Source organism: Mytilus californianus, unplaced genomic scaffold, assembly GCF_021869535.1.
Source record: "Mytilus californianus isolate M0D057914Y unplaced genomic scaffold, xbMytCali1.0.p SCAF_5, whole genome shotgun sequence".
Taxonomy (NCBI): Eukaryota; Metazoa; Mollusca; class Bivalvia; order Mytilida; family Mytilidae; genus Mytilus; species Mytilus californianus.
The window spans coordinates 59783366-59806069 of record NW_026262701.1 but is presented as its reverse complement, the minus strand read 5'-3'; the positions used below and the strand labels follow the sequence as shown (position 1 = coordinate 59806069).

Genomic DNA, 22704 nt, shown 5'->3' with positions numbered 1-22704 from the left:
TAACTGACATTTCTAGTATCTATTATATTTTATTTCGTACTAGAGTTTACGTGGGTTCATTTATATTAATCGATCTGTATAGGTAGGCATTTGGGTTAATAGTTCTCTGCTATTAGAGCCATTATTGGCTGTGGGTTTGAACGGAGAACATCTAGCTTTTATCTGGAACTATTATACTAACAGTTAGTATAATAGTCCCAGCTTTTATGGACAAAAGAATTATAATATTTTTTTCACAAAATACATAAACGCAAGCATTATTCCTTATTCGATAAAACACCTGTTGCTTACACCAAAACTTCAACTTCATACTTTTTTCTCCATTTTAGTACTGATTTTTATGTAGTACATGCACACAAAAACATTTATCGTGCACTCTTAAAATCCTGAAATTAAATCTTTACAATTTACTTTCAGGAAATGCCTTTGTCAAAACCACGAATTGGTTGCTCTAAATTTATTTGTTGGCAACTTTTCTTTTGTCGATTGAATTATTGAATTACATGACAGTTTAGCTAATGCAATTATTTTGCAGACAATTATTTCGTTCTTAAATCAGTGACAAATAAGTCTATTGACTTCCAGCAACAATAAATATTGGCCTTACATGCTGTGTTAATTCTTCATTTATTTTCTAGCCTCAATGGTGAATGAGTCTTTATTTTGGTATCGTTGATATCAACTGATTTTGTACATAATTTACTACCTCTTAGTCAAGGTCACTGCTGGTCAACCGCATGTTCCCGAGGGTAACACAAACCCGATATACTTTTGACATTGATACTTGAGAATAGACCAGCTGTTAAAAAGATTTAAAATTTGTTAAAACCGAAGTATTCTCTCAATGCAATTGTGTTTCTTATCTGATTTTTGCGTCTTGTTTTGTCTTAAACTCGGTTTTTTGCTCCTTAACCTTTTATATACTTTCAGGTTCCTCATAAATATATTTGAGAAGCGCCCATATGGCGGATCAAATAATGTTCGATGTACTAGACAATTATCTTCGTGTTTTGTGAATAAGGGTCATTCTTGTTCCGTTTAAAACAGCTAATTGGCATATCTCGTCATCACAGAATTTATGTTTCAATATCAGTTTAACGACAATTGTTCTCGACGATAAAAATATTGTGCCAGAAAAGGGGCGATGATGCTTTTCACGCCTTTCACGTGAATATGGCAGCTGTTTTTCACTTGTTCCGTTGATTGATACCGTTAATTTTGTCAGTTTTTATGGACTTCCCCTTTTTGAATTTGCCTTGGAGTTTTTTTTGTTATAGTTTTTTGGTAATGCGTTCTCTATAAATTTAGTGTCCCGAATTTCACTATAAGATATATTTTGAGGCAAGACGTGTCATTATTCTCTGTATTTTATCTATAAGAGTAGTTTCTAACTTAAGCAGTGATGTATTTTGACAATTAAAGTTCAGGAAGGTTTTTTCTTTATGAATAAACCTTTCAAAACAAGACTCGCATTGACTTTCCAAACAAGACACAAATGGAAAACTTAATGCTTTATACGTTTTGGTAAAAGAAGATATATAAAAAGGAGACATATCTCTTATAGGAAGCTAACTTAGAAACATCTTCTTAGGAACCATGGTATAGAAAAATTACTAACATAAAATTTCAGATACAACAATTGAAAATGCAATCGCTTTAGTAAACGGGGATATAAAGAAGCTTTTATAACGATCTGAATATGCCGAAAAAGAAAAAAAAATGCTGAGTTTGCAGGTTTCATAGAAATTGAAATATATCTAATAAAAGTCGAATTTGAATCTTTAATCTAAACGATTAGTGCATGTGCATATCTTTGTTGATAATTTCGATGGAACGTTGCATTTAAATTGCTGCATGGATTAATTTATATTAACTAATAGGTCTGTAAGATTATACCTGGGATTACTGCCAAGTTTCTCAGTTGCACATACAGTAAGCAATACTTTTTATTATTTTTTTTAATAAAATCGATTATAAGAATATATTATAGACGGAACTAGATCTTTGTCCCGTTTTCTGATTTAATATTGCACCAATTGGTGGTTCGGAGATCACTTTTTGGCATTGAACTCCAGATGTTTGCACCACGAGGCCATGACTTCAATTTTGGTTATTAGAATTGAAATATAAAATTTAAAAGATCGTGACTTATCAAATTTTAGATATTTTTCCTTGTGTTATGTAAAATTGAAAATGTAGAAAATCAGGAAGGCATTTGTTAGTTCAATTGTACAAAACTTCAGGATACTGAAGAATACTTGTCGTTTGCGTATGCATGGCATTTACCAAAACTTATTTATCCTTTTAAATTCCAAAGAGTTGCATATTATCTTTACAATATGTGCATGTATATTACAATTTTTTAAAAGCAACAATATTTCAAAATTTTGCAGTTTGGTTTAAATCAGTTGACAAATGTGTGCCGTGAAGCTGTCAACTGTGGTTGACTGTACTGTAGAAATTGGGAGCAAGTTTCACTGAATGATGGTGTGTGGAAAATGGCCATTTTTTAGGTTTCCTTTGTGATTTTTGTTAGTATATCAAGGCCGTGAATATCTTTTTTTTTTATAGATATAATTAGTTTGGTTTTAAGGTGGCTTCCAGTTTATCTAGGTATAGTTGTAAGTTATTCATCATATTTGTTACACTACTAGTGTTAGGGTAGTATTACAAATGTTTATATCTGCTTTTCTCAGAACCATTTCTATATAATGTGTAGTATCTTTAGTGTGCGGTCCCATAAACTGCATCTGTATACAAGTTTAGATCTGACTATTGCTTGGTACGCACTGGATTTGTTGTCTTTGTTTGATATTTTTAGATTTCTTTTAAGGAATCATAAGAATTTATTTCCGTTTGATATAAAAGAGAGGCGAAAGATACCAAAGGGACATTCAAACTCATAAGTCGAAAATAAACTGACAATGTCATGGCTAAAAAAGAAAAAAAGACAAACATACAAACAACAGTACACAAAACACAACATAGAAAACTAAAGACTGAGCAACTTAAACGGGATGATCCCAGGTGCTCCCGAAGGGTAAGTAAATCCTGCTCCACATGTGGCACCCGACGTGTCTCTCGTGAAAGTACAAACCCGGTGATAAGTCTAATTCGGTAGGTCACATTCGGGGAAAAGCGGACGGGATTGTAGTTACGACAATTGGAACATATCCTTCGTAATATTGTCATATTGTAAGTTTAGATTTGATTTTAAAGTTAGACTCATATATTTAGCAGAGTATGAAGGACGTATTCGTGCATATATGGTTCTTTTGTGGTATATTGTTAATTTGGTACACTTGTTTGGGTGGAAAGCAATATGCTAATCTACTTCGGCACTGGTATAGGGAAATACCATTTATTACAAATTTCGTGTTTTATCGAATCTGTAAAGAAGTCGTTGATATAGACAATAACTGTTTAGTGTCTTTAAATTTCAGCTGTATTTGTACGAGGGTAGGAAACAAGTGTAATGCGAGCTGCAGCGAGCTATTACTCCTGTTTCGAGCCGAGTACAAACACAGCTGATATTTAAAGACACTTAACAGTTATTGTCTTTATCCTGCAAATGATTTTGTACATTTTTTTTCCCCATCCCAATCGTTGAATTTGCTTTTGAAAGAAATCAACATGACTTAAACGCGGACCGCAATTAGGACTCCCAAATTGAACTGTGACGTAAACAGTATTTTGACATAACCGTTCGCTCGCAACAGAAGCAGGATACCAGGAGACTATATACGTCTAGTATACGTATATCGCTTCGTGTTATCTGTATACATGTATTAGTATAGTAGAAAGGTCGATTGCAGGATGAAAGGAACTTTATCAAACGCCTTGACAAAGTCATTAATGATTAGGTCAGTTTGCATGTTACGATTATCACTAGATGCTAGCTATAGGTGAAGTCAATCAATTGTGATTCACAGGGTCATTTTGTTTTCTAAAACTTTGTTGTAGTTACTTTAAGCAATTTTTTCCTAGATGCGACATTAATACTTTTGATGATGTGTTCCATGATCTTACAGTCTAACAACATATATATGTTAACGATATGGATCTATAATGTACAGGTTTATATTCCCCCTTTTTTAAATGCCGGTGCAACGTTTGCGTGTTTCAAATCTTTATGTTATTCACCTGACTACTGACTTACTGGATAGTATTGTAAGTATTAGTGATACTTGCTCTTTTAATTCTTCATGTACTCTACCATTTATATTATCAGGTTTCGTACATGGAGAATCCTGCGAGTTCATAGCTCTCTGAAAAGATATATTAGTATTTGCTCAGAACTTTTATTCTCTTATATTGATTATTTGGTCAAGAGGACAAAATATTCTCTCATTTGCAGTGTATTTCTTACCGCCTGTTTTTGAACTTTTCTCTTACATTACTAAAACTTACTATTATCAACGGCTACGATATAACAAAAAGAAAATAAGATACATAAAGGCTATATATAGAATAACACATTTCATATTTTTGCTCTTTTTACTCTCAAAAAAGAACGAAGTAATCAATTGTTCTTTTAGCTTAATTGACAACTAATTCTGTTAGGATATGAAACACAAGGAAGATATATCAGCCAATAAATAGATTCAAACGAGTCGGTCATGCTGTCGACAGAGAAATTTGAGTGAATAAATTGTGAAATTCAATTTATGTTGTCATGTTTTGAATTTTTGTATATCCATAAAGGATTGAATTCTCTATTCATGTGGGCTAAGGTTGCTCCAACTATAGTCCACGATACTTTAACATTAACAAATGCAAAATTTGTGCAGATAGGATGTCTAGGAGAACATCTAAAAGCAGATCGGATGTCTCGGCGAACATCTAAAAAGCTGTTTCAGTTTGATTTATCAGGGAAATTCTTTTTCTTTATTTATCACTTCATTCCTGTTGTTTTATTCTTTATTGTAGTCATCACATGTTGAGTTTCGAAATTGGTTTTCAGCAATTTCTAAATGTTCCTTGGCAAATTTCTTATTTTAAAACTTTTTAATTTTAATTTGAATTAAATGAAGTCATTATGAGAGAGATAAGTGCATGCATTAGAAATTTAGAATTAAAACCTTTTACTTAAGATCCATTTTAAAAGATGTTCTTTAGTAGCGAGACGACATGATCTGATTTTTAACAAACAGATTTACTTCAATGTTTTGATCACTATTAGAGAGTCACTAAAATTTTGCAATAATATACATTCTACTCTACTTGTCCTCGTTCTGAATTGAAAGATCATTGTCTATACAATGGTTTTACTCGTCAGTCAAGAACAATCATGCTGGACACTAACAACCCACACTTACTCCAAGAACAAAATATTTGTAGTATTCAGTTGGTATTTTAATTTGCAACTTTTGAACAATTTCCCAAAAGGGTTATGAAAAAGAACTGTTGAAGTTATTACCCGTCATAAATTCTGCTATATACCTACACTGATCTCGTATATACATTAAAATGTCAGTGTTTCAGTTGTGTAGATAGTGTAAAAGAGGGGGCGAAAGATACCAAAGGGACATTCAAACTCATAAGTCTAAAATAAACTGACAACGCCATGTCTAAAAAAGAAAAAGACCAACAGACAAACAAAAGTACACAAAACACAACATAGAAAACTAAAGACTGAGCAACACAAACCCCACCAAAAACTGGGGGTGATCTCGACAGTGTAAACTTCGACAAATATAGATTAACGAGAGTTAAATTCATGTAATATTTTCAAAATTTCGTTTTAAGCTTATTTTGACGATTTGATTTCACATGTATTTTTTATTTTTTGCTTCTCTATCTTTTGGTCCGAGCTTTCTAGGTGAAGATTTTCAGGACTGAAAATTCAGTTTATATGATTTTGATTTTAAAATGCAACCAAAAGGTACAAATGACGGGGAACTGTTGGTTTCTTACAGCATAAACTTCTTGCTATATATATAACCATAGCTCCGTTACACAACCGTTTTGTTTATACTGTTTCCTGTTGTGTTCATATATTTGGCTTTTAGGATATTATACTCTTTGAGTGTTAATTTGGAAACAAAAACGTTTCGAAATCAACAATTTTGTATAACTCGATGAAGTCATCTGGAAGTTCATGTTATGTCACTTTTTATAAACCTGTAAAGTAGTTTTTTGTGTCGATAGAACGACTACATTTGCACAAGTCTTTATTAATTGCATACCAAACATTGATTAAAATGTGTTGTTATTTTCCGTATGTCATAGTTTTTTTTAATTTTTTGCCAAAGTTAAATATTTTACTTTTTTTTTGGCTTTTAAGCAGTCAAAGCAACATTTAAATAAAGAAAAAAATGCTTATTAGCTCCAGAACAGTTACCTTTAAATGTTTTTATCAGTCATCTTTGACATGTACAGGAACACGGAATATAAATTTTTGGTTTTATTTAGAAAACTATTTGAAGTTTTTTTTTATTCAACTAAGTGTTGAACTATTTTGACATGAATTTGAAATACCGAGCTAATTCGTGTTCATTTTGAGATATCATTTGTTGTTAAGGTATGCATGTATTTGGCAGAATTTGAAGGTTAATGTGTTTTGTAAGAACGATTGATTCCTTCATTTTCCAGAATGCGCTTTACATATGGAATACCAATGTAACACTTTTACTATCTCAACAGATTTTTTAAATACTGAACATATGTTCCTTTTTGTTGTTTACACCTTTTTTTATTTTAGTGCATCATTAAATTTGTTTGCTTTTTTTTCCTCAGAAAATTTCTAAAGTATCTCTATTTAAACTGTAAAACTATTTTATCTTATCTTCCCATCTCTCACTTTCGATATTTAGGTATAGTCTAATAGTAGAATATTCAAGCTACCGAGCTTAATTATCGACTGAACAATATTTATAGAATTGATTGATTGATTGAGAGAGAGAGAGAGAGAGAGAGAGAGAGAGAGAGAGAGAGAGAGAGAGAGAGAGAGAGAGAGAGAGAGAGAGAGAGAGAGAGAGAGAGAGAGAGAGAGAGAGATCCCCCTTTTTTTAGATTGTTTTGTGTGGGGTTGTTCTTGTTGCCCAATCTTCTGCAACTGTCTGTCACTTTTTTCAGTATATTTCATATATTTTCTTTATACAAATGTTGACAGAATGAGCTCACTGTCGTCTCTGTTGTTGACAAAATGAGCTCACTGTCGTCTGTTGTTGACAGAATGAGCTCACTGTCGTCTGTTTCTTGGTCTGATGGTTTTTGCTTCTACAAAAAATGTGTAACATTATGAAATGATAACCAATGTAAAATTGACAAACGACTGGAAATAGTGGATGAGTGAAAAAAAAAGAGAGAAAACTTGATGGAGCAAATGAAAAGAAAAGTCTATCATATATATGTCCGTTCTCGGTTTTATGGTGCACTTTACCTCCATCTTGTATAACTGTCAATATCTTCAACATCGCATGCATAGTGTCCAGTTAACTGGACTATGAAAATATAGGCTAGTTGTTTTTATTGATGACAATAATCCTGTTATCTGTTGCAAATATATATATATATATATATTACTTATGGTTGAAGAATTTGCAGTTACTTAAGATAAACTGTAATAATTAAAGACTGGCCATTTCATTGCAATCTTGTATCTTTATAAAAATAAGAAGATGTGGTTTTATTGCTATTGAGACAACAATCCACCTAAGACCAAAGATATAACGGACACGGGACAGCAAGCAACTACAACCACGAAATAATTTACAGGCTCCTGACTTGACATAAAGAATTAACCTATTTGAAAGGTACATTGAACTTTAAGCATTTAAATAATTAAAAAAATTCAGCGAACTGGGAATAGTAATATTATGTCCCAGACCAGATTGACTCGAAAATATAATCTGTCATGACTAAGGCGATGTTTTGATTTTTTATTGTCTGCATAATATAGAGAGATATAGCCGGTACTCAGTTCCAATATCACAAGGTCAAAGTTGAAAGTAATTATACAAGACTTACATTGATACACAGTATATAATAATAGAATCAAACAGGGTGTGAAATTTGTACAATTTGTCCGTCCAATTTGTCAAGTCATGTTCTGTTAGTTCGTTCAAATGATAGACATTCGGTTATTTCGATAATTATAATGATGAAATCGATATCTTGGTATTATTTTCATTAAACAGTCGCCAGGAACAATTTTCTATACAGAGATAAGCTAATTACTCAAAATTCCTTCCTCATTTATAAAGATAATATGCTATCAATTGGTGTCGGGTTTAATTCTATTCAAACATTTTTTCTAATAATCTGAACAGAATACTCATCTTTTAATTAAGCGGTATGTACTCCATGAAGATGATCAAAATTAGATTTTCTGCTTGGTGTCCATTTCTTTCAATCAACTGCTTCTGAAATTTGCTAATAATGGTTCTTGCTTTGTTGATAAGCTAAGAAAAGCATAATGATTTGATAGACTAATATTACTTGCATGACAAACGATCAAATACACCATGTTATAAATTGCCTCTTAATCAACTAATCTATTGGTGGTAAAAAAAGAGTTTTGTTCTCATAATTCTGAAAGTACTATCTACCTAATCGTGCTTTTTACAGCCATGTATCTTTTTAATTGACTGTGTTCTTATCATGTATGTTTTACCTTTTTCAAAAGTAGAACATCAAGTGTAATGATGTTTTTAAGTAAAGAATTTTAATATAAACAACAAAAAGCTAACAGTTTTCTGCGACGTCATATGCGTTTGTGTCGACTCCATTTCATTCCACCAGAGACAGATAATACAATTATATGATTCCACAAAACGACAAATCGTTAGCGTAGACAGAATGGGCTAACCAATTTAAGATATTCAGTACAATTTTTATTCCCTTGTTTGTTTTACAAGTGTTTTCTTTCGGTAATTTAAAAACTATCAGCAAATGCCTGAATTTCCAGAACATTCAATATCAATATGGAATTTCATACTTATATTTTCCAAGCCCACTTGGACCTAGGCTCCATTTAAACTATTATTATCACGTGGTCTCCAACCGCCGTAAGTCGACGGAAACTTTTAAAATAAAAATCTTCACCTCTAGCACCACAATGCCAATTTTGAACAAGTTCAACAATGTTAAAAAAACTGATATGACATAATATGCATTATCAAATATTTTCTCGTGAAACATGGGGTAATTTTTAATATGTATGTGTCCCACAAATGTCCGATGTAAAGTTGTCTCTATGTATCTATTACTTCACACCAACGTATTGGGCTGGTTTTGATGGGAAAGGACATTTTACCATTTGCATAGCGATGTAAGTACAACGTTTGTATTTAACAGAAGTACTTGGTATTTAATCATATTTAGCACTAGGTAATGGAAAAAATGGAATTCGGTGTCTTTTTTTCCTTTTTTATGTATTTAAGATTCTATCTCGTGTCGCTTTTCAATAAATTCGAAAATTATTTTTAAGAACAATTTTATTAGCAGAGCTCTCTTTGTAGGGGTCAATTATTCAGGTAGTTTGTAGTAATATAATATACTGTTCAGACTGATGGGTATCAGGATATTTCCTGACCTATAATCAGGTGAAATAATTACAATTGATAATGATGTACAATTAGAGTTGTTTTCCTAAAAATAAATCAATATAGATATGTATTCGAAAATATTCTATTGCATAACGATGAGCAATATTTCTTAATTTGATGAAAAGATGATATTTTTTGCATGTTTCCAATCTAAATGTAGCTTTTTTTTATTCTATTAAAGGCGTTTTGTGTAATAAAAAAAGAGATTAAAGAAATCATTTACTTTTTATACCTCCAGATATAGTTCTTCATATTCATAGCATTTAATAATACCTTACACAGATTAAAAACAAAATAGCAAAATATAACGGACCGATTTAGGATGAAATAAACTACCACAGTAGTAAATTTCAATCTGCAAATGTCATTTTCATTCCATAGGCAACTAAATTCGAATTAATCTCGTCTCAATATAGCTCGTTCTATTATCTATAAATTTATTTAAACGTGCCACTAACGGACTGTGCGAATGAAGAAAAGTGAAGCGGATTTCCTTCTAGTTGTAGTTAAATGAAGGCTAATGGAAACATTAGTTACTGCTTTTGCAGACGGTCGATGTTAGCGCTCAGAAGTCAAATCTGATTTCCTGAACTTTATTGCTTAATTAATTAAACAATATTGGTTTTCCATTAAAAGTTATGTCTTATGTCAAAGTTGTTGCAACAAATGATAAAATTTGTCAAATAAATTATCCGTTATACACAATAAAAGGTCAGAAGAGGCAATATCTATTTGTTGAATCTTCATGCAAGTTGCTAAAATACCTTAAGCTTGTAACAAAGGCTGTATTGGGCAATATAATGTTTGACATAGAAAATGTCAATGAATACTAGGAAATTTATATTTTGACCATTGAATTTGCACGAATCTTATAACAAATGAATACTTCGGAACTCTTTTCGTTTTTTTCCTGCACCTGTGTATTCGGAACTTTTCTTTTGGTAATCATATTAGGCATCAAGAATAGCTAAGTAATAATAATGATAATAATGAGAATAATAAAAAAGAAAAACGATTATGTATCCATAGGACACCATACCCCGCTCACACTATAATATTTCCATGTTCCGTGAGTGGCGATTTATGGTAAAAACCCTTATTTGGCATGTGATTTAAAAAAATAACCTCATTATGCACATATTTGCTAAGGTTCTTGTCTATGTGAATACATCTCAATGGTTATCTACCTAAAACCCAAACTTAAGCATGATAATAGACGCACGAACGGACAGACGGATTAACGCACGGACGGATTACTGGACGAACACACTGACCGGAAACATAATAACAATGGAGCAATATAAAAACAAAATGACACAAACATTAACAGTGTAGTAAACGCCCTTTTTAGTGTAGAAAGCACCCTTTTTACATCGGATGTGACCTTGAGAGGTCATACCGGTGTTTTGTTGCCGCAGAAATTTCTGCACACGTCCCTTGCGCTTTTGACTGATAACCGAACGTATTTCGTATAAATACGCGGATATTATCGAGTGCAAAACAACACTCCTTATTGCTTGTTATAAATTCATTTCTTGAATGAATACTCATGAAAATATTTTTTAAGAACATAAATAAATAATACGAAAATATTTTGTCGTGAGAAATAATATATAATTAAAAAAAATCATTAATATCTAGGCACACGTACCGAAAAATTGTGTTTGCGGATGAATATCTCTTATCGCTTGTTATATGTTTAAAATTTCATCAATAAATATTCATGAAAATATTTTTTAAGAACATAGATAAATGATATGAAAATGTTTTGAGAAATATATATATCAGTAACAAATCATGAATACCGAAAATTTGTGTTACGCATGCTGAAGAATATCTCGAGGACGTTTTGCAACAACAGCGGGAGAAATATGAATGCCTACTCAAATCAAACCTATTAGAAAAACGAATTATTACAGAAGAGTGTCCACCATGCACTCGCACTGCACTATCATTAGAATAGTAGAATAGAATAATGGTATAAATGGATGAAAATTTGCCGGTAGAGTTATTAAGATGATCTGCTATCTGTTATACAAATATTAATATAATATATAAAAACAAACCAGATTATACTGATAACAAATGATTGTCCCATGATTATATCTTCTTCTTCTTCTTCCTGGTACGGGAAAGACTCCGGTGCCGGAGTGTGGAATATCCCGGAACTGTGGCGCTATGTACATGCAAATGGATGTCGAAAATTTTGTTATAAGATTAAAATATTTGCCACAGTTCAATTACAATTTAAAGTAACATTAGTTGTAGCTTAATGTTAAACATATTCACATTATGTACAGTGGCTTAATTACACTAATTAACTAGCCAGACTAAAACCTCCAAATGTTAAGGTGGAGATACCACCTTTGAAGGATTCTAGGGAGGGTGACATGCAAATTGTTTCTGGGAGATCGTTCCAGACAGCAATAGTACTTGGGAAAAAAGATGATTTAAAAAAGTCTTTATTTGTTGTATATATGTCGAAATTTATGTAGGCCTCTAGTTCGCCTGTCAGATTGTGTCAGGACGTCATTAGTGACTTCGACCAACCCCCCATTAATCTTATAAATCAAGACAAGCTTAGCTTTTGTTCTACGGGATTGCAAGTTTTCCCATTTTAGTTTGTTTAACATACCAGTGACAGCACCTGGTGATCTATCGTTATAGTCATTAAAACATATATTGCTGCCTTACGCTGTATCTGCTCAATTTGGTTTATTTGGCTTTGTTTGTACGGATCCCAAACTGGTGAGGAGTACTCGACGGTCGGACGCACAAGTGATGTGTACGTAAGATTTTTAACCTTACGTGTACAATTTTTCATGTTTCTACGTAAAAATCCTAGTGTTTTATTTGCCTTTGAAGTTATATTATTAATATCACTACAATATAATAATTATTACGGTGAGGTTGAATTCCCTGTCATTTATTCATCATCCACACAGGAACTTGTCATAGAAAAAAAAATATCTATGTACCTCAACCTAACTTTCAGGTATATAGATGTGATTTTATTTTTCTGAGACAAGTGCCTGTGACTATCCACCAGAACTTGCGGTCATCCGATGTTCAGTACTTCAGTACTTTGATTAGTGTTAAGTTCCGTTAGATCACTGACATATATATTTCCCCTGTTTATTTACTAAAGAAGACTTCCACATTTCCGATATGTGTCCTTGTCTGTGTAATCAAATACATATGTTGTGTTTGAAAACATATCAAAATAGCGGTTGTTAATTAACTCTTGTTTTTTTTCTTATCAATAAGATTGGATAAACAACAGTATTATGTAGCATATGGGTTATATTTAAAGTTTATGATGGTCAACGTTCATGGCTGAATATTGAAGCTTTTTCATGGTGTATTGGAAATTGTTTAGTAGAGAGATTATAATTAATAATAATAAGATGTAAACTGACAATTTGAAAAAGATAAATAATTCAATAAAAGTCTATCAATGGCAGTTTTATAAATATATCGAAAAAAATCGTGTATCCAAAATATACCTGTTATATCTTTTTATTGTGAAAAAGGTCATCTGGCCGCCTACCTAACCAGACACAACAACACCACCACTTCTTACTTTAATGACTGAACTGAATTCTAATTCAGAAGCATGTTCAAAGGATAGATTTCATTGAACTATATTAATAATGCAAAACAACAAGCAAATACTATTTATTATGTTGTAAATTGCTAATATGGTTTATTGCTTTTATCACCTACATCCTAATTAGTGCCTAATGATGTAGGCTTTCTTCCGCTTGAGATCTGTTTTTGCTACTCTCCATTGTCAATAGGTGTTGTTCGTATAAATGCTTTATTATGTAATATTAAAGTATGTTTTATACAATTTCCGGAACGTTTGTCTACATTTCACATATTTCTTTTTCATGATTCAAAATAAGATGAAATTACTTACAAGGACTTTCCATACAATTATCCTGTCTATTTTTGATGAAATGATAAGTCTGGATACATTCGTACTTAAGAGGGGAAGGTCGATAATACTTTAAAGCATCAATTCCAAAACCATCTCAAAATTATATTCGGTGCCTCTCTATTTAAACGTGTTTGACTGCGTTGTTAGATTATAAGAATACAGAATCTTGGACAAAATTACAATATTCATGATAGTTGTCTCTTAAGTCGAGTTTGTGTTATCTGAATAGAATGGCACGAAAATGGTTTAAACAGAAATTTACTAATAGGCTTTCTCAAATTTTTACCCGGAAAAGATAAAAAAAGGGATTGGCTCGTTGAACTATAACTGAAAAATGAAAAATTAATGCATTTATCTTTTTTTATTCTCTGAAATATTACTGGTTGAATTGTTTCAAAATGTGTGAACATTTGTATAGAAAGCACATACAATCTGCCAAAAAAAAGAGTCTAATAACATAAATGTCGCCAATTTAATTGCACCAGATGCACATTATGACAATTAATGTCTCTTTGAACAGCGATGTTCAAGGCCAAAATATTAGAAAGTCCAAAAACTTTTCATGCACTGAAGAGCAGACAAAACTAAAAAGGACAAAAATTAAAGCAACACTCGGAAAAGAAATCAGAGCTATGCATGAGGGAGAAACATTCCCTGATTTAAAATGATATCGAAATTTTATAACAGCTATCGGAATCTGGTAAATATTTTTTACTATGGGTATACTGGTATTATCTATCTCTCTAACAAGTAAATGAAAAATAACCCTATAGTATGATATTCCGAATAACTTCATGGAAAGTCGTAGGCGACATGTTATCAGCGTGAAATATAACTGTTTATGACTGGTTTTAATGCACCAAGGATAGCACAAATGGATTTTTATTGCAGGAAGAATAAGTCAATCAATTACATAAGTATTTTGAAATGTTTTCCATCTTCCACGAACGAAAATTATCCATTCTAAAACAAATTGATGTTCTGCTGTAAGAATTGCATCCCTTGTTTTATGACACTACTTATGATAAAAGAAAAAAAATATACAAGATGTGAAATGGCGTAATTGTAAAGGATTCACCATTACAATCATTTAAACATAATTAGTTTTCTCTTGATGTAAACTTACTTTCAATTACGAAATCTCGTTTCTACTTTTTATACTCATTAGCGGTGTGTTGAGATAATTGGTATATTATGTAATAAATCGTTCTTTGAAAATCATTCCCGGATGTTCGTGCAATTGCCTCTACCGATTTGTAGATAATTGTTGGCAAACATGTTCGCTATGACAAAAATTACTTTGAAAATATGCTTTAAGCCAATGAGAAATGATTCTATTATCAATTGAAATAAAATTGTCAGTGCTTTTTTGTCCTAAAATGTACATTTTTTAACTGTCAGTTTGCAAATAGCAGCTGATCGACCGGCCGGGTCGAAGAAAACACCTGCCGAAAGCAAGAGATCTGCAAATCAAATTTTAACTAAAAACTTCTCGGAACTGTTTGTAACTGCACATTTGTTTATTTTACTCTGCAATCCGTCTTTTTATTTACAAATATAGGTGTAAAAATTAACTTGCATATTATTCTTAAACGTCCTGCTTGTATTATTAGAAAATGATGATTTTCGAATTATTGTTAAATCGTTCTGATGGTTTTTATTAATCCATAATTGTTTTGTAAAAAGTTGACATTTTTACTTGTAAGTACAAATGCAAGAAAAAACCAAGGGTAATTGAAAACCCACAAGTCGAAAAAGGTAGACAACACCACAGCCAACATTAAATATTCCAACAACATTTCACAAAACAATACACAGAAAACTAATTTAAAAGACATAGATACATGAAACCTTAAAAATACGAGTGTACTCCGAGAGAGTAAGTAGACACCATTCCATCCGAGATGACATCTGTCGTCTGTTTTAATCTTTATTTAAATATTCAACATTTATGTAGAATAACACAAGAAGAGTCACATAACAATGATCAAATACATAATGTCATATATCACCAGAACATAAAGTTTTGAATGCAATTACACCTTCAGTCTCTTGCACAAGAAATTGTATTTTGCGCACGACAGACAACAGTCTGGCGAGAAGCTGCATTTAGTGACATCAACTGTTACGGTTGTGGACGTATCGTTGTTATGCAATCATCCGAAAACAGAATACCTACAAATCAAAAGTGTAATGTTCACATCCAAGCAAATGAAAGCATGCCCGCTCTCGAACACGTCTTATTTTAGTAACAAAGACATACAGAATACTGTCATGTCGAATATTCATCATATAAAGCAAGACCAAGCAAATAGAATAGACAATAAAGGTTAGACGAAATACATAAATAGGACATGTGTTGTACATTGAAAAATTAATTTACGAACTCGTTTTACAACCACTCTGCGGCCATAGCGGACAGATGTCATCTCGGATGGAATGGTGTCTGCTTACTCTCTCGGAGTACACTCATATTTCTAAGGTTTCATGAAGCTATGTCTTTTAAATTAGTTTTCTGTGTAGTGTTTTGTGAAATGTTGTTGGAATATTTAATGTTGGCTATGGTGTTGTCTACCTTTTTCGACTTGTGGGTTTTCAATTTCAAACCTTTGGTTTTTTTCTTGCATTTGTACTTAAAGTAAAAATGTCAACTTTTTACAAAACAATCATGGGTAAAAAAAAACCCATCAGAACGATTTAACAATAATTCGAAAATTACACATTTTAAGGTCCCAAAATCAAAATTAAACTTAATTACTATTACTTTTGTTGTTTAAGTAAAAAGATATTAGGGGTAAATATCAGTGTGACAGCAAACATATGTAACACACACTATAATAGGTCAACATAGGTCTACAACAATAGACTAGGGTATATACCATTCATCTAAATCTTTAAGAACAGATTTAAAAATTTTCTTGGATTTCTTGAAGTCAGATTATAACATTTAAACAAGATGCTTATTAAAAACCACCAGTATTCATTAGATAATTATTGAAATGAGCACCACACTTGAAACGGATGTTTGAATTACTTGAGTACACCGAAAATCTTTACACAGTGAAAACTAAGATCTTTAATAGCATTTTGATAATTTTATTTTCTATATATTACTGGCTTATTTCTGTAACGTTTAAAAATTAATTAAATATCTTTTCAGAGATTTATCCTCCATGTCAAGGGACATCTAAACAAATGCTTGCAAATGTTAGCGGAACAAATTTCTTTTAAGAAACAAAATTAAAATCTAAATGAAACGAGTGTTCATGCGGTTCTGTTAATTGTATAGGTTTTCTGAACGACGCTTTGTGACTAGGTTTGCGTGCCAATCATAATTTTGTTTTCATCTGAGAGTTTTGTAATTCCAGTTAACACAAATAAATGATCCAGTTAGTTAGTTTTATATTTATCACATAAAACGATTGATGAAGCATTTATTTAAAAACACTAATGCTTACCGTTTCAGTTAGTAAAATAAGTATTGCAATTGTTTTTCTGTTTGTTTGGATCTATTAGATAAAGACAAGCTTAATTAACTTTTAGTTTCATTTAATGTTTAGCTTCGTTTATTTTTACTGCTGTTCTGGTGGATTTCTAATTTGCATGTTTTATTTCTTATCAACTTATTAGATAATGTTTGATATTGAGATTTGTAATATTTTACTGATGTCAGATTATACTATACCATACCAACCTGTGAAAAGTTTTGTTTTATTCTGATAAGCGCAGTTGAAAGTAACCTTTATCCAATATTAAACTAATATTTATGTATACCATGTTGACTGTTAATCAATTTATGTATATTCTTTTGAAAAGAAAATTACTTCAGATAATCTAATGTCAACAATTTGACTATTTAATATATAAAGAGATTACATAAAAAAGAACTAAGAAAGTAACTTTCAACAAAGCTAACACCATACATACATACAAGCAGTAAAGAATCACAATACATTGTTTTGGTACAGGTACTCATTAAAAGTGCCGAAGTCAACAATTTTCTGATTGTCACCATTACTCCCTTACCTTTCAAGACAAATGTCGTAAAAAGCCATTGTTGAATTTTTTGTGCATGGTTAACAAATGATTATCTCGTCTTATTACAAGTCTTAAAATTGTTTCCCTCATTTCCATGGTATTATGACAGCCAGACGGTGAATAACCTACCATGTCGTGTATAATTTATTTATTTAAATCATCTGTCGCAACTCCGATTTTATGTCCGGTATGACAAGTCACAAATGGGAACTGTACGTAATCCTCTGCAAAAGCAATGCAGAAACTGAACTTCATTTATTGTGCTTTATTTTACATCCGATGTAGTCATCTTATTTAATCAGAAACGGATGAAACAATGAATCATACAAAATCTAAAAAAATACGAAAGGATTATAGACGCCGTTATTAGTTGATCGATCATTGGTTAGCGAATGTATAACAAACAATGGCATACATTATTGTAGATCACATGCTGTATATCGCCAAATTGTTTTAGATTTTGTGTCCCTTTTCCCGAATTCGACCAATTGCTTGCTTCTATCACTGGACAAAACGATAAATGTCGGATGCAAAAGAGGATATGATTGCATGTAACACAGCAGAGCATTAGATAAAACTGATGTCTGGTTGCAATTTGCATGTTCAAAGCTTCATTCTTAATTCTATCAGTTCATGTGACTAGTATTTCATAGGGAATTTTCATTTTGCCCAACATTTGTATCAATAAAATAAATTATTGATTAGAGGTTATGAAAAATATAGCAACTTCTAACCTTGCTTATATGATACCGCGTATGAATTTCAAATATCTTTTCAGAACCAGTTATCATTAGACATATTTCAGAAAATACGGTTTTTGATATAAATGATTTTTTTTACCTTTGTTTCACCTTGTTTTTCAGAAGTTCTGTTAAAGCCAAAGTCCGTCGAACTACAAAGATCCTTGAATAGACAAGCCCACAAGACCAGTCTATACGAAATACCTAATCTGATCCTCAGACGTGGTCAGTCGTTTGATATCAGCATCACATTTGATAGAACATTCAGTGAAGCAGACGATGAAATTGTTCTCAGATTTGTTACAGGTATTCTACTATTTTAAGAATTAAAATTTATTAGCCGCACACCCTATTCCCGGCTATCACAACGACATGCACAATAGAATCTGTGTTCCCTATTGATATGAAAAACTATTGCTTCTGATATTGTGTACAGCAAATTGTTGCCTGCTGTTCTGATTGTCATTCCAATATATTGGATTTTGTTGTCGTGTAGAACAGATTTGATCCTTCTTACCTAGTGCACCTGCAGTACCTATGACCGGTAATAGGGATGTGATCCTTCTCAAAGTTGCCTCAATCTATTCATTAGAGTAAAATTAATGTTAATATTTTTATACGAAAAGTCAGTCAATTGTAAATAACTTATTTATATTCCTTATTTTGTTGAAATTCTTTTTCGATCATCTAAATATCGTTTAAAAGTAGAATGAAAAATTATAGAATAAATTGTGTGCGTTGATTCGTATTTATATAAAAATAAGGAGATGTGGTATGATTTTGGAAACTCAGTGGTGCAAAACAAAATACTTTAAAACTTGATTAACTTGCATCTTAAAATTCTGCAGTTGGGTTAAACATGTCTGAAGGTGCCCCCCCCCCCCCCCCCCCCCCGTAATCTGGGACAGTGGTGTAACAGTACAACAGAAGAACAAACTATATAAAACAGTTGAAAAGGGCTTAAGTCATCAAATCGATACAAAGCAACATGAAAACACCTAACAAAATCACAGACTGTATTTATACATCCCTCGTAGCAAAGAAAAATAAGACACAACATTCTTTTCAACCTTTATGTTATGCTTGGTTCAAGTCACAAGTGATATTGTAATTAAAAGATGTTTCAGATTAGAGATGAAACATAAAAGGATAAAATACCTATGTCAAATTTAGACACTGAAATGTTTTGCAACTGCAATTGCACTCATTGAGAAGATAAGTGTACAAAATTTAAAATAACCATTTTGCATTGCTAACTTGAAGGTGGTAAGAATAGGATGTTTTGGAAACTCCAGACAACGTACAACAAAACAAAAATAACAGGTTTATTCTGTATATGCCTGTCCCAATTCAGGAGCCTGTAATTCAGTTGCTTCATTGGTTTTTCAGAAAGTATTGTCATGGGACAATTTAAGAATGAGAATGAGAAAAAAGAAAACTTGTTTCAAAATTTAACCAAACTATAAATCTAGGAGAGTCCGATGACTGCAATAGATGAGTAATAAGACAGCTCGATCAATCATTTTCTTCTTGATAATGAAAGAGGGGCCATGAGAGCTTTAAATTATACGGGAGAACGATGTTCATTACAGATTGTCTGTTTATAAGTTTAACATGATATCGTATTTGACAGGTATGAGGATAGATAAGATTGGGGTTAATCTTAAAACTATTGTTGTAAATTTCAAATCCAACGTAATTCCTTCATGTTGACTGAAATTTAACCTCATTCTGACAATCATTTGGATCTAGAGATTTTGATTATAGCAAATAAATTTGTCTTTTATTCATATTAAGGATTTCTCTTATAAAATTTATCGTTACTAGGAAATTAATTTTATATGTAACTGTGATAAAATTAGGGTTTCAAATCCCGAAGCGAAGTGACCATAAACAGTTTTGCTGTTATATTAAGGCCCTTTTTTGTTTTTCAATGTTTTTTTATCACGAGCGTACCTGATGAATGTTTTCTAGGAATACATATTGTTGTTTTTTATTCGATCTGCAATCTGAGGCATTTGAACAAAATAATTTAGTCTTGTTAGGATTTTAAGGCACACATGTTAAAAGTGTTTCACTTCTTACTGTGTGTGTGTGTGTTTTTATGTTATAACGAATGCAAAAAATACAGAACATTTCTTGATCGATAATAAAAAAAAGTTTTCTTTATAAAAAGTGAAAACTCAAATAGTTAAGTTTTATAAAAAAAAAAACATACAGTTTATTATCAAGTTTGTTAAGTAGCAAGAAACCAGTACGGTGGCCCAATATTTAGTCGAACTGGGCTTAAAATATGATTACGACCGTCTTGTAGTAGTCCATTTGTCAGGATTTCAACATATCGATATCCAGACAATATATTTTGAGCAAGAAAAAATATATTACTAAACTTTGATTGGAATGACGTATAGGGGAAGAAGATATTGAATTTGAGACTTCTAGGTCAAAAGTCAAGGTAATAAAATCTTTTTGTTTTTTTTTCGATAATATTTTGTAAAAACATTCAAAACTAAGTTGAATATAGTTCCTTTGTTGACACCTTTTGAATTTAAAGTCACCTATATAGGTCAAACTTCAAGATGCCATCATTAATTCGGACAATATCTAGTTTTATTACACGCGATGGCCTAAACTTTTATTATATTTTGAAAAATAGCTTATCATAAACCACCTTATCGCAAAGTATAATGTTTTTTTTTTGTAGTGGAAATCAGAAAACTGACTTCAAAGACTAGAGGGGGCCTCGGTGGCCGAGTGGTCTAAGTAGTTACTACTGTAATCACTAGCCAGTCAACACTGAGGTTGTGAGTTCGAACCCCGCTCGTGCGGGTGCACTCGACTCCAATCTTCATTGACTAGGATTGTCAGTTTTCCTATCGAAGGTCGGTGGTTTTCTCCGGGCACTCCGGCTTCCTCCACCTATAAAAACTGGCCGCCACGAAATAGCCTAAATGCGGTGCTTAAAGGTGGCGTTAAAACACCAAAAATCAAAAAATCAAATCAAAGACTAGATAATTACATATTTTGTCTTCTAAGGCCAGTTTTGATTAAAAAAAAACAACGCTTATTTAGTTTAAAAACTCGAACTAGTGTGAGGAAAAGATCTTGAAAAGAATTTAGGTATTGTCTATATCATAGTTGTCAAATTTAAGAATGACAAAAATGAATTGACTTCCAAAAAGTTATCCGATCGACAATATATAGTTTTACTTTCAACAGAATCTAGGTTTTGGTTTAAGAATGTCCTGGGCCCGTATGCATAAAGCTACTTAAGTTAAGATTTGTTCCGAACGGACGGAGTTTTCTTCATGTCCTACGATAAGTCAGTACTACGATTGGATATCTTAACTTAATTGGTTTTATGCATATCAGCCCTGATGTATTACTTTAAAAATTTTGCGAAAATCTGTCAAACTGCGGTTTTGTTCTATCAAAAGCGTTAATAATTTTTTTATTCGTTTTTTTCTTCTTTAGTTAACATGACAATTTTTTAAAAAGCACACATAGAGACACAACATTTAATGATTCTAAAATCTATTTTGACTTTTCTTTAGGTCGTCAACCTATGCAAAGCAAGAATACTGTTATACCAGTAACTAAAGTTCGTAACCTTCAGCAAGGAGAATGGGGCTACCAGATTACTTCAACCGAGGACAAAAAAGTCAGTCTGAAGATTTGCACCGGATCGTCTTGTGTTGTTGGGAGATACACGGTATACATCGATACCGTTCACAGAAACAATGAAAAGAGGGAAGAGAAGTACCGATATACTCACCCTGACGACATCTTTATAATTTTTAATCCTTGGTGTTCAGGTATGCATATCTTTGTTATATTGCTATATATATATATAATTATAGTGATATTTGCATTTTAAGTTGATTTGGGAATAATTTAATTTTGGATGTAACACGTTTTCTGATTGGCTGAAAGTGTTTTGTCTGTCAGCTCATAGACATAATTGTGTCATGTGACCGTGACGTCATCAACGTTTTTATGATGATTTACTCCTTTTTAGAATTTATATATAAGGAATGACTGTAATATTTTTTCTGTCTATTCGAAATAACCTAAAAAATGTGGTGCACACTTTTAAATAACACGCTACGCGAGTTATTCAGTGTGCACCTCATTTTTGATGTTATTTCGTCATAGACAGAAAAAATATTACAGTCCTCCCTTGAAAAACAAAAATGCGCGTTAACGTCAAGGTGGCTAGGGTGTCTTCCTCCATTTTAGATTTTGAATAGCAGATAACAATCGGTCTAGATCTTTAATGAAATGGGCAAATTTCGAGAGTAGTATGTAATTCATGTGTAAGACTTTTCGTGTCAATATAGAAAATTATGTGTTTTATCATATTTTACGGCTGTATTTAACAAAAAACAGACATTTTTGTTTGATTCAATTTTTTTCAACTGTGCCACATAAG

The 22704-nt window shown here is 31.9% G+C and overlaps 1 protein-coding gene across 4 annotated transcripts in view; it reads left to right on the top strand.

Annotated features, from left to right (window-relative positions):
- Positions 1-22704, top strand: part of LOC127701144 (protein-glutamine gamma-glutamyltransferase K-like) — a 90038-nt gene that overhangs the window by 42612 nt on the left and 24722 nt on the right. For all 4 annotated transcript variants that reach the window (XM_052204954.1, XM_052204953.1, XM_052204952.1 and 1 more), the window contains 2 exons: positions 18396-18578; positions 21827-22087. In XM_052204954.1, coding sequence (XP_052060914.1) covers positions 18396-18578; positions 21827-22087 — 444 coding nt within the window. The remainder of the gene's footprint in view (positions 1-18395; positions 18579-21826; positions 22088-22704) is intronic.